Here is a 19,768-nt window from a genome sequence, read left to right as displayed (position 1 = left end):
GAATTGATACCCCCCACATTCCAAGAAATCAATTTATGTTCCAGGAAAAACAAGGTAGAGCGAAAACAGCCAGTACAATAGAACCCTTTGAGTCAGACCAGAGGAGTGTCCCAGCCACCACCCCCCCAGCCATAATAACCACCAAGATACCCTCCATACCCTCACCTGTCTGAACCTAGGAAAACCCCAACCCCCCAAAAGCCCACCCCTCTTCCTCCCCAAAAAAACCCACCCACCCCAACCCCCCCAGACCCTCCCTACCCACCTAGCACTACGCAACCCAACGGTTGCCACTTCCCAAAAGCAGGACACTCCCACCACAGGATCAGCAAAACATCCAGACACCTACCTCCCCCCCCCCCCTTGCCATACAACACTCGGGCCCTGCACACGCACCTTCCAGCACACCAAAACCAATGGAACCCCCAATCATCACACCCCCAACACTACTCACGCACACCCCACCATCCCCCCCAAGAGAAATCAATCTTTCCCCCGCTACATTAGGTTCACACCCCCCCGTAAGCCGAAGCAGAAGCAAGTCAAACAGGAGACCAAGGAAAGCAGAGAGGATGGTCCACTGAAGTGTCCTGACAAGCTCCACATCCAAAGTCCGCCACTCACAGGGGAATCCACACCATACGTCAGCGAGGTCTCCAAAGTCTATGGGGAGTCAGCAGGAAGATGCTCATCTACAAATCTTTGAGCGGCCTCATGGGAGTCAAAGTGGTGCGCCGCACCGGAGATCATCACCCGCAAACGTGCCGGGTACTGCAAGGAAAATGGCACATGACGACGAACCAGTGTAGTGCAGAGAGGAGAGAACTTGCGACGAGCCTGGGAAACCTCCGCCGAATAGTCTTGAAAACAAAGAATGGAGACATTATTATATTGCAGCTTCTTCCCCTGCCGTAAAGCTCGGAGCACCTCCATCTTATGTCTGTAATTCAAAATCCTGCAGATCACCACCCGTGGACGTTCTGCGCCGTCCCTTCGCCGTCCCAGACGATGAGCTCGCTCAATATGCAGGGGACCCAATTTCTCCGGGAAGGCCAGGGTCTCCGTCAGTAAATGCTCTAGGACGTCCCCCAGGTCACTCTCCGCGATATTTTCCGGGAGGCCGACGAACCGCAAGTTGTTCCGGCGGGACCGATTTTCCAGATCCTCCACCTTGGCCCTCAGCGCTGCCAATGAAGAAGCCTGCACCCCCTGCTCCTGAGTCAGTCTGAGGACCGAATCCTCTGTATTGCTGACCCTCTGCTGGGTATCACGAACCTCGGAGGTGAGGGCAGCAAAACGCTGGTCCATCGAATCCAGTTTGTCTAGTATCTTCTGCAGCTTAGCGCCGAGCGTGCCCTCCAGCGCAGCCTGCACCTCTGCCGACACCTCCGCAATCCACACGGAGCTAGGGGATTCCGGCGAGGTAGAAGCCGTGGGCGCCGCCATTTTAACTTCCAGCGTCTTCCCCCGATCGCGGTTCTTCGCCGGCGTTTTTGCGGCCATCCCTCCGCCGCGCTCAGAATAAAATTGGCTCGAGGGGCGATCGCTGCAACCCCAGTGCTTAGGGGAGCGGTGTCCGGGAGAAAATGCGCCGTTTAATGCTTAGATCTGTGGCGGGAGCATCGGAGCTGCAAAGCACCCGACCCTACATCCCCAAGCTTCCGCCGGAAGTCGGGGTGTAAGTCTTTTATGTGCAAAATGAAAAATTAGTGTTAATTAGTGTTTGTTAATGCAAATGTTTGGAATTTATGGCCAAGTTAGTGTCAATTAGTTAATTATGTTATGTGCCCCCAATGGCATGCTTAATTATGGGCACCATTTATATATTTGGGGACTGTCTCCCTCATAATCGTCAACTGTCACACACATTCTCTTTCTCTATTCCCCCCAAACTATCCTCAGCTCACACACATTTTCTGTGTTTGTGCCTCCCCCATCATCCATAGCAATCACACACAATCTCTCTTTTACTCTGGGACTGATGAAGAAAACTTTCTTGAGTTGAAGCACACAGTTACCACAGGCTGGAGGAGTTGCCGTACAGTGAGAGATTGGAGAAACTGGGCCTCTTCTCCCTTGAAAAGAGGAGACTGAGAGGAAACATGATCGAAACATTCAAAATACTGAAGGGAATAGACTTAGTAGATAAAGACAGACTGTTCACACTCTCCAAGGTAGGGAGAATGAGAAGACACTCTTTAAAATTGAAATGGGATAGATTCCGTACAAACGTAAGGAAGTTCTTCTTCACCCAGAGAGTGGTGGAGAGCTGGAACACTCTTCCGGAGTCTGTTGTAGAGGAAACACCCTCCAGGGTTTCAAGACTAAGCTGGACAAGTTCCTGCTAAAGTGGGCCGTACGCAGGTGAGGCTGGACCCATTTAGAGCACTGGTGACCTGGGGGCCACTGCGTGAGCAGACTGCAGGGCAGGATGGATCACTGATCTGATCCAGCAATGGCAATTCTTATGTTCTTATGCACATGTTACTTGCAGCACAATGCAGAAAGGGACTGAGTACAGGAGTTAACTTGTGCATTACACATTAATGCATATTGCATTAAAATACTGTATATGGAAATGAGGCTATTAAGTATTTCTCAGCAATAAACAGAAGGAAACAGAGGCATTAACATGCACTCTGTGTGAGAAATTTTCACCAGGTCTGGGGCCACATGGAAGGGCCACATGGAAGGGCTAGTTGAGAGGATTTGGTGCCAGTTTTAGGAGTTTAAATATGCTTTGTCTTTTTTCATTGACCAGAATAAATACCTGCAACTTTAAAAGACAGACAGAAGAGAACAGTTCAGGTGCAGATGTACAAATAAAACCCTGTTATTCTCTGCATAAATATCAGCCACGCAAGAAATTTATTAGCTTTCACATAACTTATTACTGGAGACAAAGTAAAAAATGTTAAAAAAAAAAGATAGAAGGAAACAGAGAGAGTCTATGATAGCTGAAAATGGTGAACAGGATAGATGATAATGGAGGCAGAGAAAAAGTGTAGGAGGACAACTGTGAATGATGAGGAGGAAAGAGGGAAAGAATGTATGTATGATTGCTGAGAATGATGGGGGTGGGTAGAGTAGCGAGAGTAAATACACTTCTCCCTCCGTATTCGCTGTGATAGGGGATTAACAAAACTGCAAATACAGAAAAACCGTGAATAACTTTTTCATATGTTATTCGTTGTTTTCTATTAAAAACCATCGTGAATAGGGTGAAACCGCGAATCACATGGTGGGAGACCTGGCCTGTTCCTGAAGGAGAGGCAAAACACGGTGAAGAAAGTGCTGGGAATCGGCGATTTTCTCTGTAAATGCTTGGAATCAGCGATTTCTCTATGCAAGCTGATGTCATTTGGGGGGAGGAGCCAGCATGCTAAAAATCGTGAATAATCGAAACCGCAATTGCTGAAACCGCAAATACAGAGGGAGAAGTGTATTGTAGACGATGATGACATAGAGATAGGCGTGGATTCTCTAAACGGCGCTGTTGTCAGCGGCCACCTTGAAAGCAGCTGTCGATCGTGTGGCAATCACGTGAGATGGTGCTGAATAGAGAATCGTGCCTCTGGCAAAGGTAGGTGCTGAAAATGTAGGCCAGAGTTTTCAAAGCCTACATTTCTGGCACTTACCTTTGACATGAATTGTGCTTATGGAGACACCTACCGGGACCTAATGCTACTTCTGGTGTTAGCCACACCTACAGTGGCGTTAGGCGCTGGAATTGCGCCTCCGGAGGTGCAATTCCACACTGTTTTTTAGGCTCAGGTAGGTGCCTGGAAATATATTTAAAAAAGAACTCTTATATGTTAATCGGCTCGAGTCCCTCTGTGGAATGACCCAGTATATAAGATTAAGGATTGGATTGGCATTTCCCTCTTAACTTAGGTGCTGGTAGGGCGCCTACAGGCATCTTAGTTAAGGCACCACTTATAGAATATGGGCCATAGTGTGTGGTTGCTGCTGAAGAAGGAGGAGGGAGGGAGAGAATAACTGCTGGAGATGATGATGTGTGTGACAAGGAATATTCCAAAAAATTAATGATCCTAAGAGATCAATTTTGGATAATTCAAATTACAGAACAATCTCTAATATCAAATTCTTAATAAAGATTATTGAAAAACATGTTTTCAATATCCTGGCAGACTTCATTGAAAAAACCAAATATTCTACATCCCAATCAAACTGGATTTCATTCAAATTACTTTACAGAGACTTCTATTGTGGCGCTTACAACTACAGTATTGAAATGCAACGATCATCTTTAAATCAGTTGTACTAATTTCTTTAGACCTGACAGCGGCCTTTGACACCATAGATCATGGTATTTTGGTTAATCATCTTAACGAAATTGGAATTGCTGGCCTTGTATTACGATGGTTTAAATCATACCTCAAGAATAGATCTTATAGAACAAACTTAAATGATCAATGATCCAAACCTTTCATCTTGCCTTGTGGAGTGCCACAAGGTTCAATCTTAGTGCCAATTCTTTTTAGTATCTTAAGAACATAAGAACATGTCACCAATACTTACACTTGCCCAATCCATTGGATTTAGCATATTTGTTTATGCTGATGACATCCAGCTTCTTCACCCAATTGAAGATGTCAAGGTTATTCATGAAATACAAGAAATCAATAGGAAACTTGACATAATTTCATCCTGGCTCTTTAACAATCATCTATCTTTGAACTCACAAAATTCTAAGGCATTACTCTTTACTTCAAATCAGTCAATCTGATCTCCTTTGATACTCTCTGTCACTCTGATCAGTCACTCTGTTCTCTGTCACTCCAATTCAATTATGTACTACTATTAAAATCTTGGGAGTAATTTTGACTTAAAACTATCATTCCAACCACAAATTTCAAGTATAATACAAACAGGTTATTACAAACTACACCTAATATGTTCAATATCACACTTTCTGTTTCCATCAGCCATTAATATTCTTGTTCATTCACTTTTATTAGTATGCTTGATTACTGTAATACTCTATATTATGGTATCAAACAAAAGGACTTAAATCGTCTTCAACTGGTGCATAACACCGCAAAAAAAAAAAAAAAAGGGGAAAAAAATGTAATTACATCACCCCATAATTAAAATTTGTACACTGGTTACCCATCAAACATCGTCTAACATATAAGATCTTACTCTTAGGGCTCCTTTTACTAAGCTGCATTAGAGGGGCATAATAAGAAAAACGTCTAAGTCCCCTTTTGGCCTATGACCCTAAACGTTGAAAGTTGAAGCAGGGAAAATGTCCATTATTAAAAAAAACGTCCAAAAGGAGGTGTTTTTTTTTTTTATAATGGCCTGCCTCTACGTTCAGCTGTTTAAACGCCCAGACCACCACTACGTCTACACTAGGGGTGTCCAACCTTTTGGCTTCCCTGGGCCGCATTGGCAGAAAAAAATGTTTCTGGGGCCACGCTGCAGCAAGACAGAGGAGGGAGCCGGCAAGACGGTAAACACCTGGGGTCAGCAGAGGAAAGCACTTCATCGCCCTCGACTGGGGCCGCACAAAATACTTCACGGGGCCGCATGTGGCCCTTGGGCCGCAAGTTGGACACCCCTGGTGTACACTGACAACATATAATCAACCCAAAAAAGTCTAAGTCCCAAACGCCCAACACAAGAGTTTTTAGGCAAAGGAGGAGCCAGTCCTTCGCCTAAAAGCTGGATTCTGTAACTAGTGTCTGTCAAAAACAACACCAGTTACAGAATCTACACCCCCCCCAACAACGATCCAGGCAGGGCCACAATCCCCCCCCCCTCCGACAACATCAGGGCAGGAATGAGCCCAAGCCCTCCTACCCCATCAAGCCGCAACCCCCCTTCAACATTAGGGCAGGAGGGCACCCAAGCCCTCCTGCCCTGGTGAGCCGTGACCCCCCCCTTTAACATCGGGGCAAAAGGGAGCCCAAGACCTCCCTGCCCCGGTGAACCACGACCCCCCCCCATGATTACGAGGGAGCCCAAGCCCTCCTGGCCCGGCAACCCCCACCCTGCTGACTACGATTTGGGCAGGAGGAAGCCCAAGCCCTCCTGCCCAGGCGATCCCCCTACCCCCCATCCCCACTAAGATCCAGGCAGGAGGGATTCCTGGCCCTCCTGCCCTCGGCGCACCCCCCTCCCACGATCACCCCCCTGAACCCCTGATTGCCCCCCCCACCCCAACCCTCCTCCCCGTACCTGTAAATACATTGGCCTTACGGACGGGTCCCAACCCCGTCCGTCTGGCAGGCCCGCCATCCGTCGAATGGCAGGCCTTAGAGCCTGATTGGCCCAGGCGCCTCAAACCCCGTCCACAGGTGGGGCTTGAAGCACCTGGGCCAACTGGAATCGGCCCAGTAGCCTTAGGCCCCTCCTGTGGGCGGGGCCTTAGGCACATGGGCTCAACCCAGCGACAGTTCGGGTAGAGGGATGATCGTATCGCGGCAGGGGAGATGAGCTCTCTCTCCTGCCACGATGATTGCTGTGGGGGGTGGGTAGGTTGTCGGGCCGCTGAGCTGATCGCGGCAGCCCTTTTTCGGCATTTATACCTGTTTTGACTTGGTCTAAGTCAAAACGTATAAGTGCTGACTAGGGAACCTGTCAAAATCTTTGGTTATACCTGCTGTATGCCTAGGTCTAGGTCGGCCCACCTCCTGCCCTTTCCCCTCCTCTAAAAACGCCTCTTTTCGCTCTATGCATTTAGAGGCAGGGGAAAGGCCTAAGCTGGTTTTAGATACGTCTAATACCAGCTTTGGTTATGGGTACTTGGACGATCAGGCTTTTTGATCGTCCAAGTACCCATTTAGGCCACTTTTTAGACATTTTTTTTATTATGAGCCCCTTAGCGTTTTTAGCGCACGCCGCATTTTAGCACACACTAAACCCGAATTACACGTCTAGAACTAATGCCAGCTCAATGCTGGTGTTAAGGTCTAGCGCGTGCGGCAATTTAGCGCACACTATTCCACATGTTAAAGCCCTAACACGGCTTAGTAAAAGGAGCCCTTAGTTTTTAAAACTTGAGCTAATGGATCTCTATCCTATTTGGAAAATTACCTACACACAACCTCATACCCTTAATTCTCTGCAACAGAATTTACTTACTGTACCATCTCACAGAACTTCCACATATTTATCCATCTGAGGTCGCATCTTTTCAGTTGTTGCTCCACAATTATAGAATACATTTCCAAACTATATTCAAATGGAAGTTACCCTTGAAAGATTTAAAAATCACTTAAAAACATTCCTTTTCGTAGATGCTTATGGATAATGGGCTAAAAACTTTGATCATGGCGGACTTATTGGGAACAGGCTAAGACTAAGCACAAACAACAAATTTTAAACTCCTTTTTTTAAATTATTTTTATCCTATTACAGATTGTATTTCTAATTTCCATTTTATTTCTAAAATTGTATTTTAATAGGTAAACTGCATAGATGTTATTACCAATGCGGTATATCAAATGTAAATAAAACTTGGAAACTTGGAAACAATCAAAAATGGCTGGCGTGAATTCCCACAGTCTTGCGAGACTGCAGCGGAAACTCATAGCAGCCATTTTTGATTGCGGCTCTGCATGCAGCAGGAGTATAGAAGATTGCTCCTGCCTCACTTCACTGCTAAACCACCAGGCTTTAAAAGTAAGGTGCGGAGAGGTTCAGGAGGTGGGAGGGAGGCAGGCATGGTTCACAGTTGGCCCTAAAGTTATTTATGAATTTTTCTTATTCACAGGCGCCTACCGCCGCCTGCAATCAGGATGCCGTTTATATAATCTGCCCTAAAGCATATGTCCTTTATAGAATAGTGCTTAGTATTGATTTTTTCTGGCAGCAAATTTTGAGGCAACCTACTCAATTGGGAACAGTGTTTAATACCCACTCCACCAAAAGAAATTCCACTTCAGATACAGCCCTGATTCTTTTCATTATGATATTTATCTTTTGCTTTAGTGGCTTAGTGGTTAAGAACTACAGCCTAGTGGCATAGTAAGGGGATGCAGGGGGTGCAGTTCGCCCCAGGCGTAGTCTTCCTAGGGGAACATTGGCACCCCTCCTCCTCTCCGCACACACACACACACTTAAGAACATAAAAATAGCCTTACTGGGTCAGACCAATGGTCCATCAAGCCCAATAGCCCGTTCTCACGGTGGTCAATCCAGGTCACTAGTACCTGGCCAAAACTCAAGGAGGAACAATATTCCATGCTACCGATACAGGGCAAGCAATGGCTTCCCCCCCTGTCTTTGTCAATAAAAGACTATGGACTTTTCCTCCGGGAACTTGTCCAAACCTTTCTTAAAACCAGTGACACTATCCGCTCTTACCACATCCTCTGGCAATGCGTTCCAGAGCATAACTATTCTCTGAGTGAAAACAAATTTCCTCCTATTAGTTTTAAAACTATTTCCCTGTAACTTCATCAAATGTCCCCTTTGTAATTTTTGATGGAGTGAAAAATCGATCCACTTGTACCCATTCTACTCCACTCAGGATTTTGTAGATTTCAAGCATATCTCCCCTCAGCCGTCTCTTTTCCAAGCTGAAGAGCCCTAACCGTTTTAGTCTTTCCTCATACGAGAGGAGTTCCATCCCCTTTACCATCTTTGTCGCTCTTCTTTGAACCTTTTCTAGCGCCACTATATCTTACACGCTCGCTCACTCACCCCCCCCCCTCCGCTCACTCGCTCCTCTCCTTGCCACATGCACCCCTTGCCTTCCCCGTACCTTTTTGGCGCTCTCTCTCCTACATCACTTCTGGGACCCATGCCTAGGAAGTAATGTTACAGGGGGTATGGCAAAAGGGAAGGGGCATGTACGCAGCAGGGAAAGGGTGCCACCCAGTGGCGTACCTAGTATATGTGACACCCGGGGCCCATCATTTTTTGGCACCTCCCTCCATCTGTACGAAAAACATGATTTTTAGTAACAAGCCACACGTCACACATGAGTACCTAGGAAAAGGCAGCATCTTACATATTGCAATGAGCAGTACATCAATACACCCATTGAAAAACTAAACAAGTCAGACCAGTACAGATCAATCCTACACCGTCAATCCTAACACACAGAACACAATATGCCTAGTATGGAATATGTCATCACAAATTAACCCCTCCCCCTTTTACAAAACTGTAGTGTGGATTTTAGCCACGGTGGTAACAGCTCTAACGCTCATAGAATTCTGAGCATCAGAGCTGCTACCACCAAGGCTGGTGCTAAAAAACGCTCCACAGTTTTATAAAAGGGGGGATAAAATAGAAATACATACACAAAGGTTAAATTGAACCAGTAAGAAGCTGGACTCTTCATAAAATGCAACACCACAGAACAGTGACATATGTCTCCTAAAGCAATAAATAAATAGAAAATTTTTGTTCTACCTTTGTCTTCTCTGGTTTCTGCTTTCCTCATCTTCTTGTTACTGTCTTCCTTCCATCCACTTTCTTCCATCTCTCTGCCCCTCCCTATATGGCATCTTCTCTTCTTCTATGCCCCTTCCAGAAACAGTATGCCTCCCCCTTCCATCTCTCCTTTGCCTCCCCCCCCCTTTTGGTCTGGCATCCATCATCTTCCCTCTGTTCCTTCCCTCTGTTCCTTCATGGTCTGGCATCTTCTCTGGTCTTACTTCTTTATTTTCTGCCTCCGTTTAAATTAAATTCTTTCTTACTATGCAGTCCTCATTTTCCCTCTTTTCACTGTCTACCCACAGCATGACACCCCTTTCCTTCATCCCTCTACTATCTCATTAACTCTATCTTCTTCTCCCATCCAGCATATGTCCTTTTTCTTTATCCCTCCTTCCATCCAGTATGTGTTCTCTTTCTCCACTTCCATTCAGCATTTGCTCTCCCTTCTCCCCACTTCCATCACCTGATCTCTTCTCTCTCCCCTTTCTACCCACTTCCATCATCTGCCCCCTTCTCTCGATCTCTCCATCCACCATAGGCCCATCTTTCTCCCTTCCTCACCTTTCCGATTTTGGCAACAAGATCTGCAACGCCCCCACACCCCACCCCCACCCCCGGACAACAGGCCCGGTCTGACAAACCTCCCTGCCCTGTGGCTGGCGATGTCTAAACTGCCTTCTTACAGCATCCGGAGCGTTGTAGTTGCATATGGCTGCCGTAAAGGTTGTCTCTGATGCAACTTCTGGTTGTGTCAGAGATGGCCTTTATGGCAGCCACACGCAACTTCAACGCTCTAGCTCAGGGGTGCCCACACTTTTTGGGCTTGTGAGCTACTTTTAAAATGACCAAGTCAAAATGATCTCCCAACAATAAAATTTTTTAAAAATACAAAGCACACTGTACACTGAGAAAATGTTAATTATCATTCCTATTCTGGGGTTTTTTCAAAGCGGTCAAGGCAGATGACTCTATGCACTGTCACCTCTGTAACAACCATACAAAAATAGACAGATATACCCCCTCCCTTTTTACTAAACCACAATAGCAGTTTTTAGCGCAGGGAGCTGCGCTGAATGCCCAGGGGTGCTCTCGATGCTCATAGGCTCCCTGAGCTAAAAACCGCTATTGCGGTTTAGTAAAAGGGGGCCATAGTGCAAAATATAGATAGCAGATATAAATTCAGACACATTTTGATCACTAAATTGAAAATAAAATCATTTTTCCTACCTTGTTGTCTGGTGATTTCATGAGTCTCTGGTTGCATTTTCTTCTTCTGACTGTGCATCCAATCTTCCTTCCCTTCTTTCAACCTGTATGCTTCCTCTCTTCCAGACCTCATTCCCTCCCCCAACTTTTTCTTCCTCTCTCCCTGCCCTTTCTTTCTCCCTGCCTCCCTTTCTTTTTTCTCTCTTAATGCCCCCTTTCTCTTTTTCAGTTTCCCTTCTGTCTTCCTGCCTGCCCCCTTTCTTTCTTTCTCCCTGCCCTCCACCAAGCCACTGCTGCCACCATCGGGGAACAGGCCCCAAAGCTGCTGCTGTGGCTGCCCCAAGCTCTCTCTGCTTCCCACCGTCGGGCCGACCAGCATTCCTCTCCCCGACGTCAATTCTGCCATCGGAGAGGAAGTTCCGCCCAGCCAGGCAGCGATTGGCTGGCCCGAACTTCCTCTCTGACGGCAGCCTTGTGGGGGGGTGCACAGCCAGCTAGGTCCAGAAAATGGTCGATCGCCAAGGCAAAGTAAGTCTATCACGGAGCCCAGGATGGGCTTCGCGATCGACTCACTTTGCCTTGGCAATCGACCATTTTCCGGACCTGGCCGGCTGTGCATCCCCCCTAAAGCTGCAACCGGGGCGGACTGCCCCCCCCCTCCTTGGTACGCCACTGGTGCTACCACACCAGGTGCCCCTCACCCTTACTACACCATAGCTACAGCCTCAGCACCCTGAGGTTGTGGGTTGAAACCCCACACTGCTCCTTGTGACCCTGGGCAAGGCACTCAATCCTCCATTGCCTCAGGTACATTAGACAAATTGTGAGTCCACCAGGACAGATAGAGAAAATGCTTGAGTACCTGATTATAAACCTTGATAAGTGGTATATAAATACCTAATAAAAAATATAGGAATAGGAATAGTCTCAGAGCACATCATAGCATAATATAGGCCCCCTTTTATCAAGCTGTGTTAGATTTTTTTTATCGCAGACTGCTGCAGTAAAAGCTCTGACGCTCACAAGAATTCTATGAGAGTCAGAGCTTTACTCGCACTGTTCTGCGATAAAAACCCCTAATGCAGCTTGATAAAAGGGAGCCGTAGTATTTTCCTTCTCCAATCATTGGCTAAAAACCTCCCTTTAAATTTTATTTTTCATATTTTCTTCTTTTTATCTTTACTTTTTTCTCAACACTTTTTTTTAAATCATCAATAAAATTCAATACTCAACCCCCGCCCCCCCCAAAAAAAAAAAAAAATTTCCCCTATGTGCCTATGGGGACTATTCCTAAGAAAAGAGACCATGTGTTTCTGAAACTCTCAATGAGATCTGATCATAAAATAGAAAGACAAGACTTGAAAATGGAAACTTACAATCACTATAAAATATAAGACTCATATGTTTTCATGGCTCATTGCACATTCCTCATCCTTATTTGGTACCTTACTAACCCCCTCCTTTACGAACGCTTAGCACGGATTTTAGCACTAGCAGCAGCGGTAACTGCTCCAATGCTCATAGGAATTCTATGAGCATCAGAGCAGTTACGACCGTTGCAAGCGCTAAAACGTGCACTACGCATCAGTAAAGGAGGGGGTTAAATTTCCCAAGGAAATTCCTTATGAGTTTTCTGCCTACATGCTGCTCAGATATTTCTGATCCACGCAAAAGGTATGTAAATGTGAGATACACTATGATAGATTTATTTAAAATTATTGACTTACAGTACACATGTATATGAAAGAGGGAAGAATAGACAGAAGCCAAGACTGAAATCATGATGAACTTGTGTTAATCCAATCTTTTTTGTATGTCAAGTTTCCATTGCAAAAATTCCCTGGTGCTATATTATTCTAAACCACTAGAACCCTATGGACTTAATAGCCAATAAAGTCCAACCTGAATGCCGAAAGAGGAAATTGGCTAACAATTAGAATTCTCCCAGAAGGGAAAGTTTGAAAGAAAAAGTAAAATTGGATTGGAATTAAACGAGCCTTAAATACATGAGCCCCTTATATATAATGGACATCAGTATGAGCCTTTCGAGTGGCACACGAGGTTTTATTGGGGCTCAGGCAGTAACTCATTGATGACTAGCATCAAACAGACAAAGGTCTAAATGAGAACCGCCTCATACATCATATTGTCATTTATTTAAGGCCCGTTTAGTTCTAATCCAATTTTACTTTTTCTTTCAAACTTTCCCCTCTGGGAGAATTCTAATTGTTAGCCAATTTCTTCTTTTGGCTATATTATTCTGTCAGGAAAATACAATAAAAGGACCATGTTGAGAGGCTTTAGAAATGTTTTCCACTCATCAGAGTATATTGTATATTATACTATTTATCATCTAGGCAAAATAAAAACAGAAGCTACTGTAGTTTAAGTAATGAAGCAGAAGTTGGGGGCTTCTCAATTTTGAAACATTTTTGCTGTTTCTTTTAGTCTGAATAGAATATACAGCATGTAAACATGTTTGTGAGTCTGTATGACCTAAATTTAACATGTAAAAAATGAATTGCATTACTCAATGAGGTCAGGGCACTTATGATGTCTCTGGTCAGAATTCAGATATAAGCATAACATAAAATGAACATGGGAATGATTCAACAAAAGATTTTAAGGAAAACTGAAGAATTTGGAATAAAGGTAAGTGTAGTTAACTTACCTATTCTGGCCTTCTTACCATTAATATTTTCTAAAGAGCAATGTGCTTGGCTATCAAGGTCCCGCTGAAGTTTCTCTCTCTGCTGGTCTATGTATTTTTCTGCCTCATATGTTGGTGGAAGCAAACGTAAATCATCATCATTGTATGCTGATCCAGTTTGTGCTACAGAATTTGTCTTGTTTTGAGATGATTCCGAAAAGTCAGAATTTGGTGGCACTTTTTCTTGATTTTGTAGGCTGGTATCTAATCTTTGTCCAGTTGCTACTGGATTCAGGTCATAATCCAATAATGAATTATCATTGTCTTCCTGGATCCAGTGCTGGTTGTCTTCCAGGTTTTTGGAAGGGTCAATATCTTCATCAAAGTCAAGATCGTTTCCATGGTCATCCTCTTCATTTTCCAAGTCAAAATCTTGATTCATGTCTACAGTTGGATTGCTCTCTCTTTTGTTTAAGTTGGTAATGGAAAAAAGTATTGAGTCTCCAGCCTGTTGAACTGCTTCACACATTCGAGACATCCAAGAGGAAAGAGGCTGGAAAATACTTTGAACATCCTGAGACGCCATATTTAGCACCATAACCAGAAAATGATGATCACAAACTCCAAATGTTCAGTTTTGCCAGCATACCACACCTACAGTTCTGCAAGCTACAGAATAAGCATTGTAATACATTAAAGTATGTGTTCCTCTCAATGTTTCTGAAAAAAAATTGATACAGCACATTAAAAGCTATCTAACCACACCAGAGAAGTAAAACCTTTTTTTTTTTTTTTTACTGTCAATCTATTAGGCACCACCAAGTTACTAATGAGCTGAATTTTCAGATTATTAAATATATTAGACCCAACATTCAAAGGATTTATGTTCCTGACTTTAGGGCCCATTTACTAAACTGTCCTTCCCATGCTCTTAGCCCATTTCTACTGCAGCCATAAAGTAGCCTTTTTTCTAATTGTTGAATTTCTGATCTTATGCTAATGCTGACATTAGAATATTGCCTTTTTTTTTTTAATTAACACAAGAGTACTTACCATCTCTTATTTTGGAGGTGATAAGGAGCTCCCACATTGTCTGTTATTCAGGTAGCATGCATTAATTGTCAGCATGCTAGTTGAATAGTGTACCCATACTCTGCCTCTGACACATCCGTCCAAAAAAGCATTTTAGAATAATTACTTCATAGATAGCACACATAGATGGCAAAACTAACATGGAATATTTTAGCATGTCCCACATTAGACCATTTTTGCTACAGTGAAAGGGCTCCTTTGAGGGTTATGCTCCTGAATTGACCTCTTTGAAAATTTACTAGGCCCTAGTAAATTTTCAAAGGCGGTAATTTAGGAGTATAAATCTCAAGTGAGAAAATCATTTGAATACATTGTGCAACAGAGGTTTTGGGGCATGAATTGTAGTGGGTGTTTTATAGTGATTTGGGGTCGCTGAATTCAAAACTGACCTTAATTTTTCAATATAACCCTCTGATTTTTGGCAAAAGAGCATTATAATGCAAAAATTAACATTTTCACTATATTTTCTAATGCTTGGAGTAAATGTAATAACAATCTCTGAAATATTAAAACAGTTTGCCTCAAATTAGATTTTTAAACTAAAGTATTAATTTTAATGATGATGTAATAATGTGCTATATAATTAAATTATTATGGGTGAGGAGGCGGAGCTGGAATATGCAGTTCTCTGTAGGCCTATTGCATCATCAGCAATGCGCTGTATTGCATCATCAGCAATTGTCAAGCTTCATCAGCACAGTTGAGATTAAATCATCGATTTTGTATCAGGGTTTTGCTTCTTATTTAAATCGACGCAATGCGTTACATTATGACGTCTCATGCTATAAATATTTGCGATGTGCTCAAAAATTATAAGTGATAGGAGAAAACTGAGGCTATTTTCATACACAGGAGGTCAAATTCTATAAAGTAAACCTCATTTTCTTCTTGCCCCAGAAAAAAAGTTAAAATTTGTTATGCAGTGATATCGGCCCCATAACTCCTACAGTAGGAGCATTAAAAAAATGGATGGCAGAAGTGGGTTTAGGGCAGAGAAAAAGACTCAGGATCCTAGCACTAAGCTCATAAATTAGGTTAAAAAATCTAGGCAAATGAATAGCAGCCCTACATTTATAGGCATAACTTTTAAGCCCCCATTATAGAAGTTTGACGGAAAATAGGACACAAGTTAATAAGCCTAATTGAGGAACATGGATTTAGGAGCTCAATGGGATTTAACCAGATTAGAAGGCTCCTGTTTGTTAAATCCTATTAGCTGGCTTTACCACTGATATTCAGCGGCACTTAAATGGATAGTGATGCTGAATATCAACATAGCCTTCTATAGCACTATCCAATTAGTGCTGGGGCAGTTCAAAGGATAGAGCCTGGATGGAGCTGGGACTAACCAGACAAGGGCTCCTTTTACTATGATGCACTAATGGATTAGAGCGCACTAATGATTATCCTGCTCTAAATGCTAAGAAGCCGTTAAGTGCATGGCACTTAACATATGCTAATTCATTAGAATGAATAAAATCCAGTGCATCTTAGTAAAATGAGCCCTAAGTACTCAAATAAAGTTAAGACAGCAAGGCTAGATTCACTAAGCAAACCGATCGTGTACCAATCGGTTTGCGAGCCCTTAACGACCAGATTTCCCTCCTGCAATTACTGCAGTGCGACCAGATTTCCCTCCTGTGTAGCGATCCACTTCCGGTGCGCACATGCAAATTAGGGGAACTGCATGCAAAGTAGGCAGGGACGCGATTCACTAAACTTTTTTTCGATCCAACTGGGCTCGCAAAAAGAGACTGCTCAGGACCAGTTGTTGAAGCCCTTTGCGACTGCCCTGCCTTCTGCCGCCCTGCTTTCTAACCTGTCAGCCCTATCTCCTGCAGCCCCGAACGAGCCTGCCTGCCTGCCCCAAACCCAAACCCCCTGCCTGCCCAGATCTCTCCTGCCTGCTCGCCCTGACTCTCTTGCTCTCTGCCACCGTTCCCTGCAATGCAAGCCCGTGGTTTTAAAGTGGGGCTGCACGCCGCAGTGCAGCGCCAGCTTTAAACCTGCGGGCTCACACTGAAGGTAAGGAGGGAAGAGGCTGCTGCCACCGCAAAAGTTTAAAGTTTAAAAAAGTTTAAAGTTAAAAAAAAAAAAAAAAACCTGCGGCTAGGACGGGTCTGCACAATCCGTGCAGGCAGATGGAGGCGTTCCTCCGATCGCCCCCATCTGCATATTGTAGGTTAGTGAATTCGTCGGACCTGCCTAAATCGGAAACAGATTGTTCCGATTCGGGCAGGTTAGTGAATCTAGCTCAGTGTCCTAACTTTATCTGGGCAGTTTTCGTGACACTGGTCTGATAAGGACCATCATATGGATAACTTCCAGTTGCAGACAAAGACCTGAATATGCCATACCCATGTCCAGAGTAAGCTGGGCATCAAATATCCAGTTCCGAGTCTGTCCAAGGCAGTCAGCACTTATATTACCACTGACCGCTATGGCCTCAACATCAGCTCATCAGCTTTTTTTTTTAATATCAGGCTCATTCAATTAAATTTTGTATTAGCTTAATGGAAAATTACTCAGCAAAAAATAAAAAGCAGTATCCTATAATATATACTTCTATTTGGAATGAGTAGTTAGACATATCTTATCTGAAGGATCCAGTTTATATGTGACTAGTTACCGTACACACTAAAATAAATTGTGAGAACAAAAATGCTATATAAAGACACATGCCGACAAAATTACTTAGATCAAGAAGATTCACAAAAATGCACAGTACACATTTTTGTCATCTTTTACTTTTTCTGACAATCTTTGACTGGTATCTCCTCTTCCAATACTATTCACCTTAGCTGCTCTATTCAGATTGATCACTCTTATAATTATCCACAGTTTTCTCCTTCATCCATGCCAGGGAATTGATAGCTTGTACATTTTCCAACCTAAGGGTTCCTGCCCTGTTAAACCCCTTTAAGATGGTCAGTGGCCAATATTCAATGGCACTTAACTGGGTAGTGCCTTGGATTTAATCAGCTATTATTTAACCAGTCAAAGGGGTGGTCCAGGGTCCGAGTTTGGACAGAGCAGCTATGTAGTTGGTGAGCGGTAATATTTGAATTGGAATGGAACCAGTTTTTTTAAATGAAGAAATACCGGTATATAAAAAGTTCTCTTAAAGCTATCTTTTGTTCTTTGGGGAAATATGTTGAAGATCCAACTTTTTGCCTTGTATTTTGGCATTTATTTCCTTATGTAGGCAGCATATTGATTTGCCGCGTATTGAACTTTATTCACTTCCACTGAGGGGAGATATGATTAAAGTCTACAAAATTCTGAGTGGTGTAAAGCAGGTACAAGCGGATCGATTTTTTACTCTGTCAAAAATTACAAAGACTAGGGAAACTCGATGAAGTTACAGGGAAATACTGTTAAAACTAATAGGAGGAAATATCTTTTCACTTAGAGAATAGCTAAGCTCTGGAACGTATTGCCAGAGGTTGTGGTAAGAGCAGTTATCTTAGTTGGCTTTAAGAAAGGTTTGGATAATTTCCTGGAGGGAAATGCCATAGTCTGTTATTGAAACAGACATGGGGGAAGTCACTGCTTGCCCTGTATCGGTAGCATGAAATGTTGCTACACTTCTCCCTCCGTATCTGCGGTTTCCGTATTTGCAGATTCGCTTATTCACGATTTTTTAGCTGCTGACTCCGCCCCCTAATTTTCGTCACTGAATCCGATGTTTCACATTGGAAATCACTGCTCCCAGTGGTTCATGGAGGAAATCGCTGCTCCCTGTGGTTCCTGAAGGAAATCGCTGCTCCCGATGTTATACGGAGCAAATCGCAGGTCAGATTATTCACAGTTTATTATCTTTTTCAGGTCTATTTACAAAAAAACACAAATAATATGCAAAAATTTATTCGCAGGTTTTCGATATTCTGCCCGCATCCCCCGCAAATACGGAGGGAGAAGTGTATTTGGATTTTGCTAAGTACTAGTGACTTGGATTGGCCACTGTGAAGACGGGCTACTGGGCTAGATGATCCATTGGTCTGACCCAGTAAGGCTATTCTTATGTTCTTATCTATTCCACTCCACTCAGTATTTTATAGACCTCTATCACATCTTCGCTGAACCATCTCTTCTCCAAGTTGAAGAGCCCTAGCCTCTTTAGCTTTTCTTCATAGGGAAGTTGTCCTTCCCTTTTATCATTTTCTTCAAGGTACTTCTCTGTACCTTTTCTAATTCCATTATATCTTTTCTGAGATATAGCAACCAGAATTACACACAGTACTTGAGATGCAGCCGAACCACACATTGGCTGGAATCAGATGTCTTCTTCCTCGATGGGTCAAACAAATTTCTTTATGCAATCCCTCCACTACCGTTACGTATCCCAAACTGAGATATAACATGCATTAAATATGAATGACATATAATATGTGAAACTATGAATGTGTGATATGTGGTGGTATGAATGATCTGTAAAAGAAGGGGTACTTAAAGTGAAATGTTTTATATAAGGAACACTAAGGAAAAATCCTAAAGCAACATCTGGAAATAGTTAAGTTAGAATCAGAGACCTGTAGCAATCTCCAGCATAGGAAGGGAAGGGGGGCACATGAAGCCCACACTGAGGAAAGTATATCAGTGAAATTTAACACTAACAGTTTGAGCAAGGGGGAAATACCCCTCCTTCTCCTTTACTGTGCTGACAGGGAGAACCGAGAATTTCTCAGCACTTTGTAACAAATGCAGGTTCTCTTAATATACTTTTTTTAAAAGGACAAAAAGAATATTGGATATGTAATAAAATGTTTATGTATATTCAGAAATGAATGTAAACAAAAATTATGATTTTTGGAACTTTTATTCCATGTTAAAAAGAAGGTCTTTGTCTAAATTTAAGGACAACCTCTGTTAGTGGATTGGCTGATGGCCAATGATGTCAAACTGGACTGAAGGTATATATTGGGGAGCTTCGAAGTATCGGGTTGAGATCGTTATCAGAAGGCCAGCATTTTGGCAACTATAACGACCTCCCGCTAACGCAACTAGCCTTTTGAGTTCCAAGATGGAAAAATAAAAGCAATAAATAATTATTTTGATAAACCTTGCGTTATACGTCATTTCCATGTTTTTGTTATTTTGCACACCTTGAGTGAAAGCTAGCAGCTTAATTGGCAACTGCAGCTTTATGAGTGCGCTGGTGTCTCATTATCCATGCTCAACACTATCAAAATTCCACATTGTCTGAGTTCAATTTCAATCATTTTTGACCACTATTTTAAGTAAAGTGGAAAATTCAGAGGATCATTTACCAACAGAGCTCCCTAACAACATTATCATGCACTAAGGGCTATACAGAACACCCCTGCAAATTTGCAGTCTGCAATTCACGGACTCAGTAATTCGTGGGTTTTTACGTGCTAGTGTTACCGCTCTCCCCTC

The 19,768-nt window shown here is 43.3% G+C and overlaps 1 protein-coding gene across 5 annotated transcripts in view; it reads right to left on the bottom strand.

The window, feature by feature from the left end:
- Window positions 1-19,768, bottom strand: part of SYT16 (synaptotagmin 16) — a 136,938-nt gene that overhangs the window by 80,671 nt on the left and 36,499 nt on the right. For 4 of the 5 annotated variants that reach the window (XM_033953082.1, XM_033953081.1, XM_033953085.1 and 1 more), the window contains one exon: window positions 13,316-13,996. The exons of the other annotated variant lie outside the window; for it this stretch is intronic. In XM_033953082.1, coding sequence (XP_033808973.1) covers window positions 13,316-13,874 — 559 coding nt within the window. In that variant the 5' untranslated portion in view covers window positions 13,875-13,996. The remainder of the gene's footprint in view (window positions 1-13,315; window positions 13,997-19,768) is intronic. 5 annotated transcript variants of the gene reach the window in all.

This window comes from Geotrypetes seraphini, chromosome 7 (assembly GCF_902459505.1).
Source record: "Geotrypetes seraphini chromosome 7, aGeoSer1.1, whole genome shotgun sequence".
Taxonomy (NCBI): Eukaryota; Metazoa; Chordata; class Amphibia; order Gymnophiona; family Dermophiidae; genus Geotrypetes; species Geotrypetes seraphini.
Note: the sequence above shows the minus strand (reverse complement) of the source record. Positions and strands in the feature narration are given on the sequence as shown.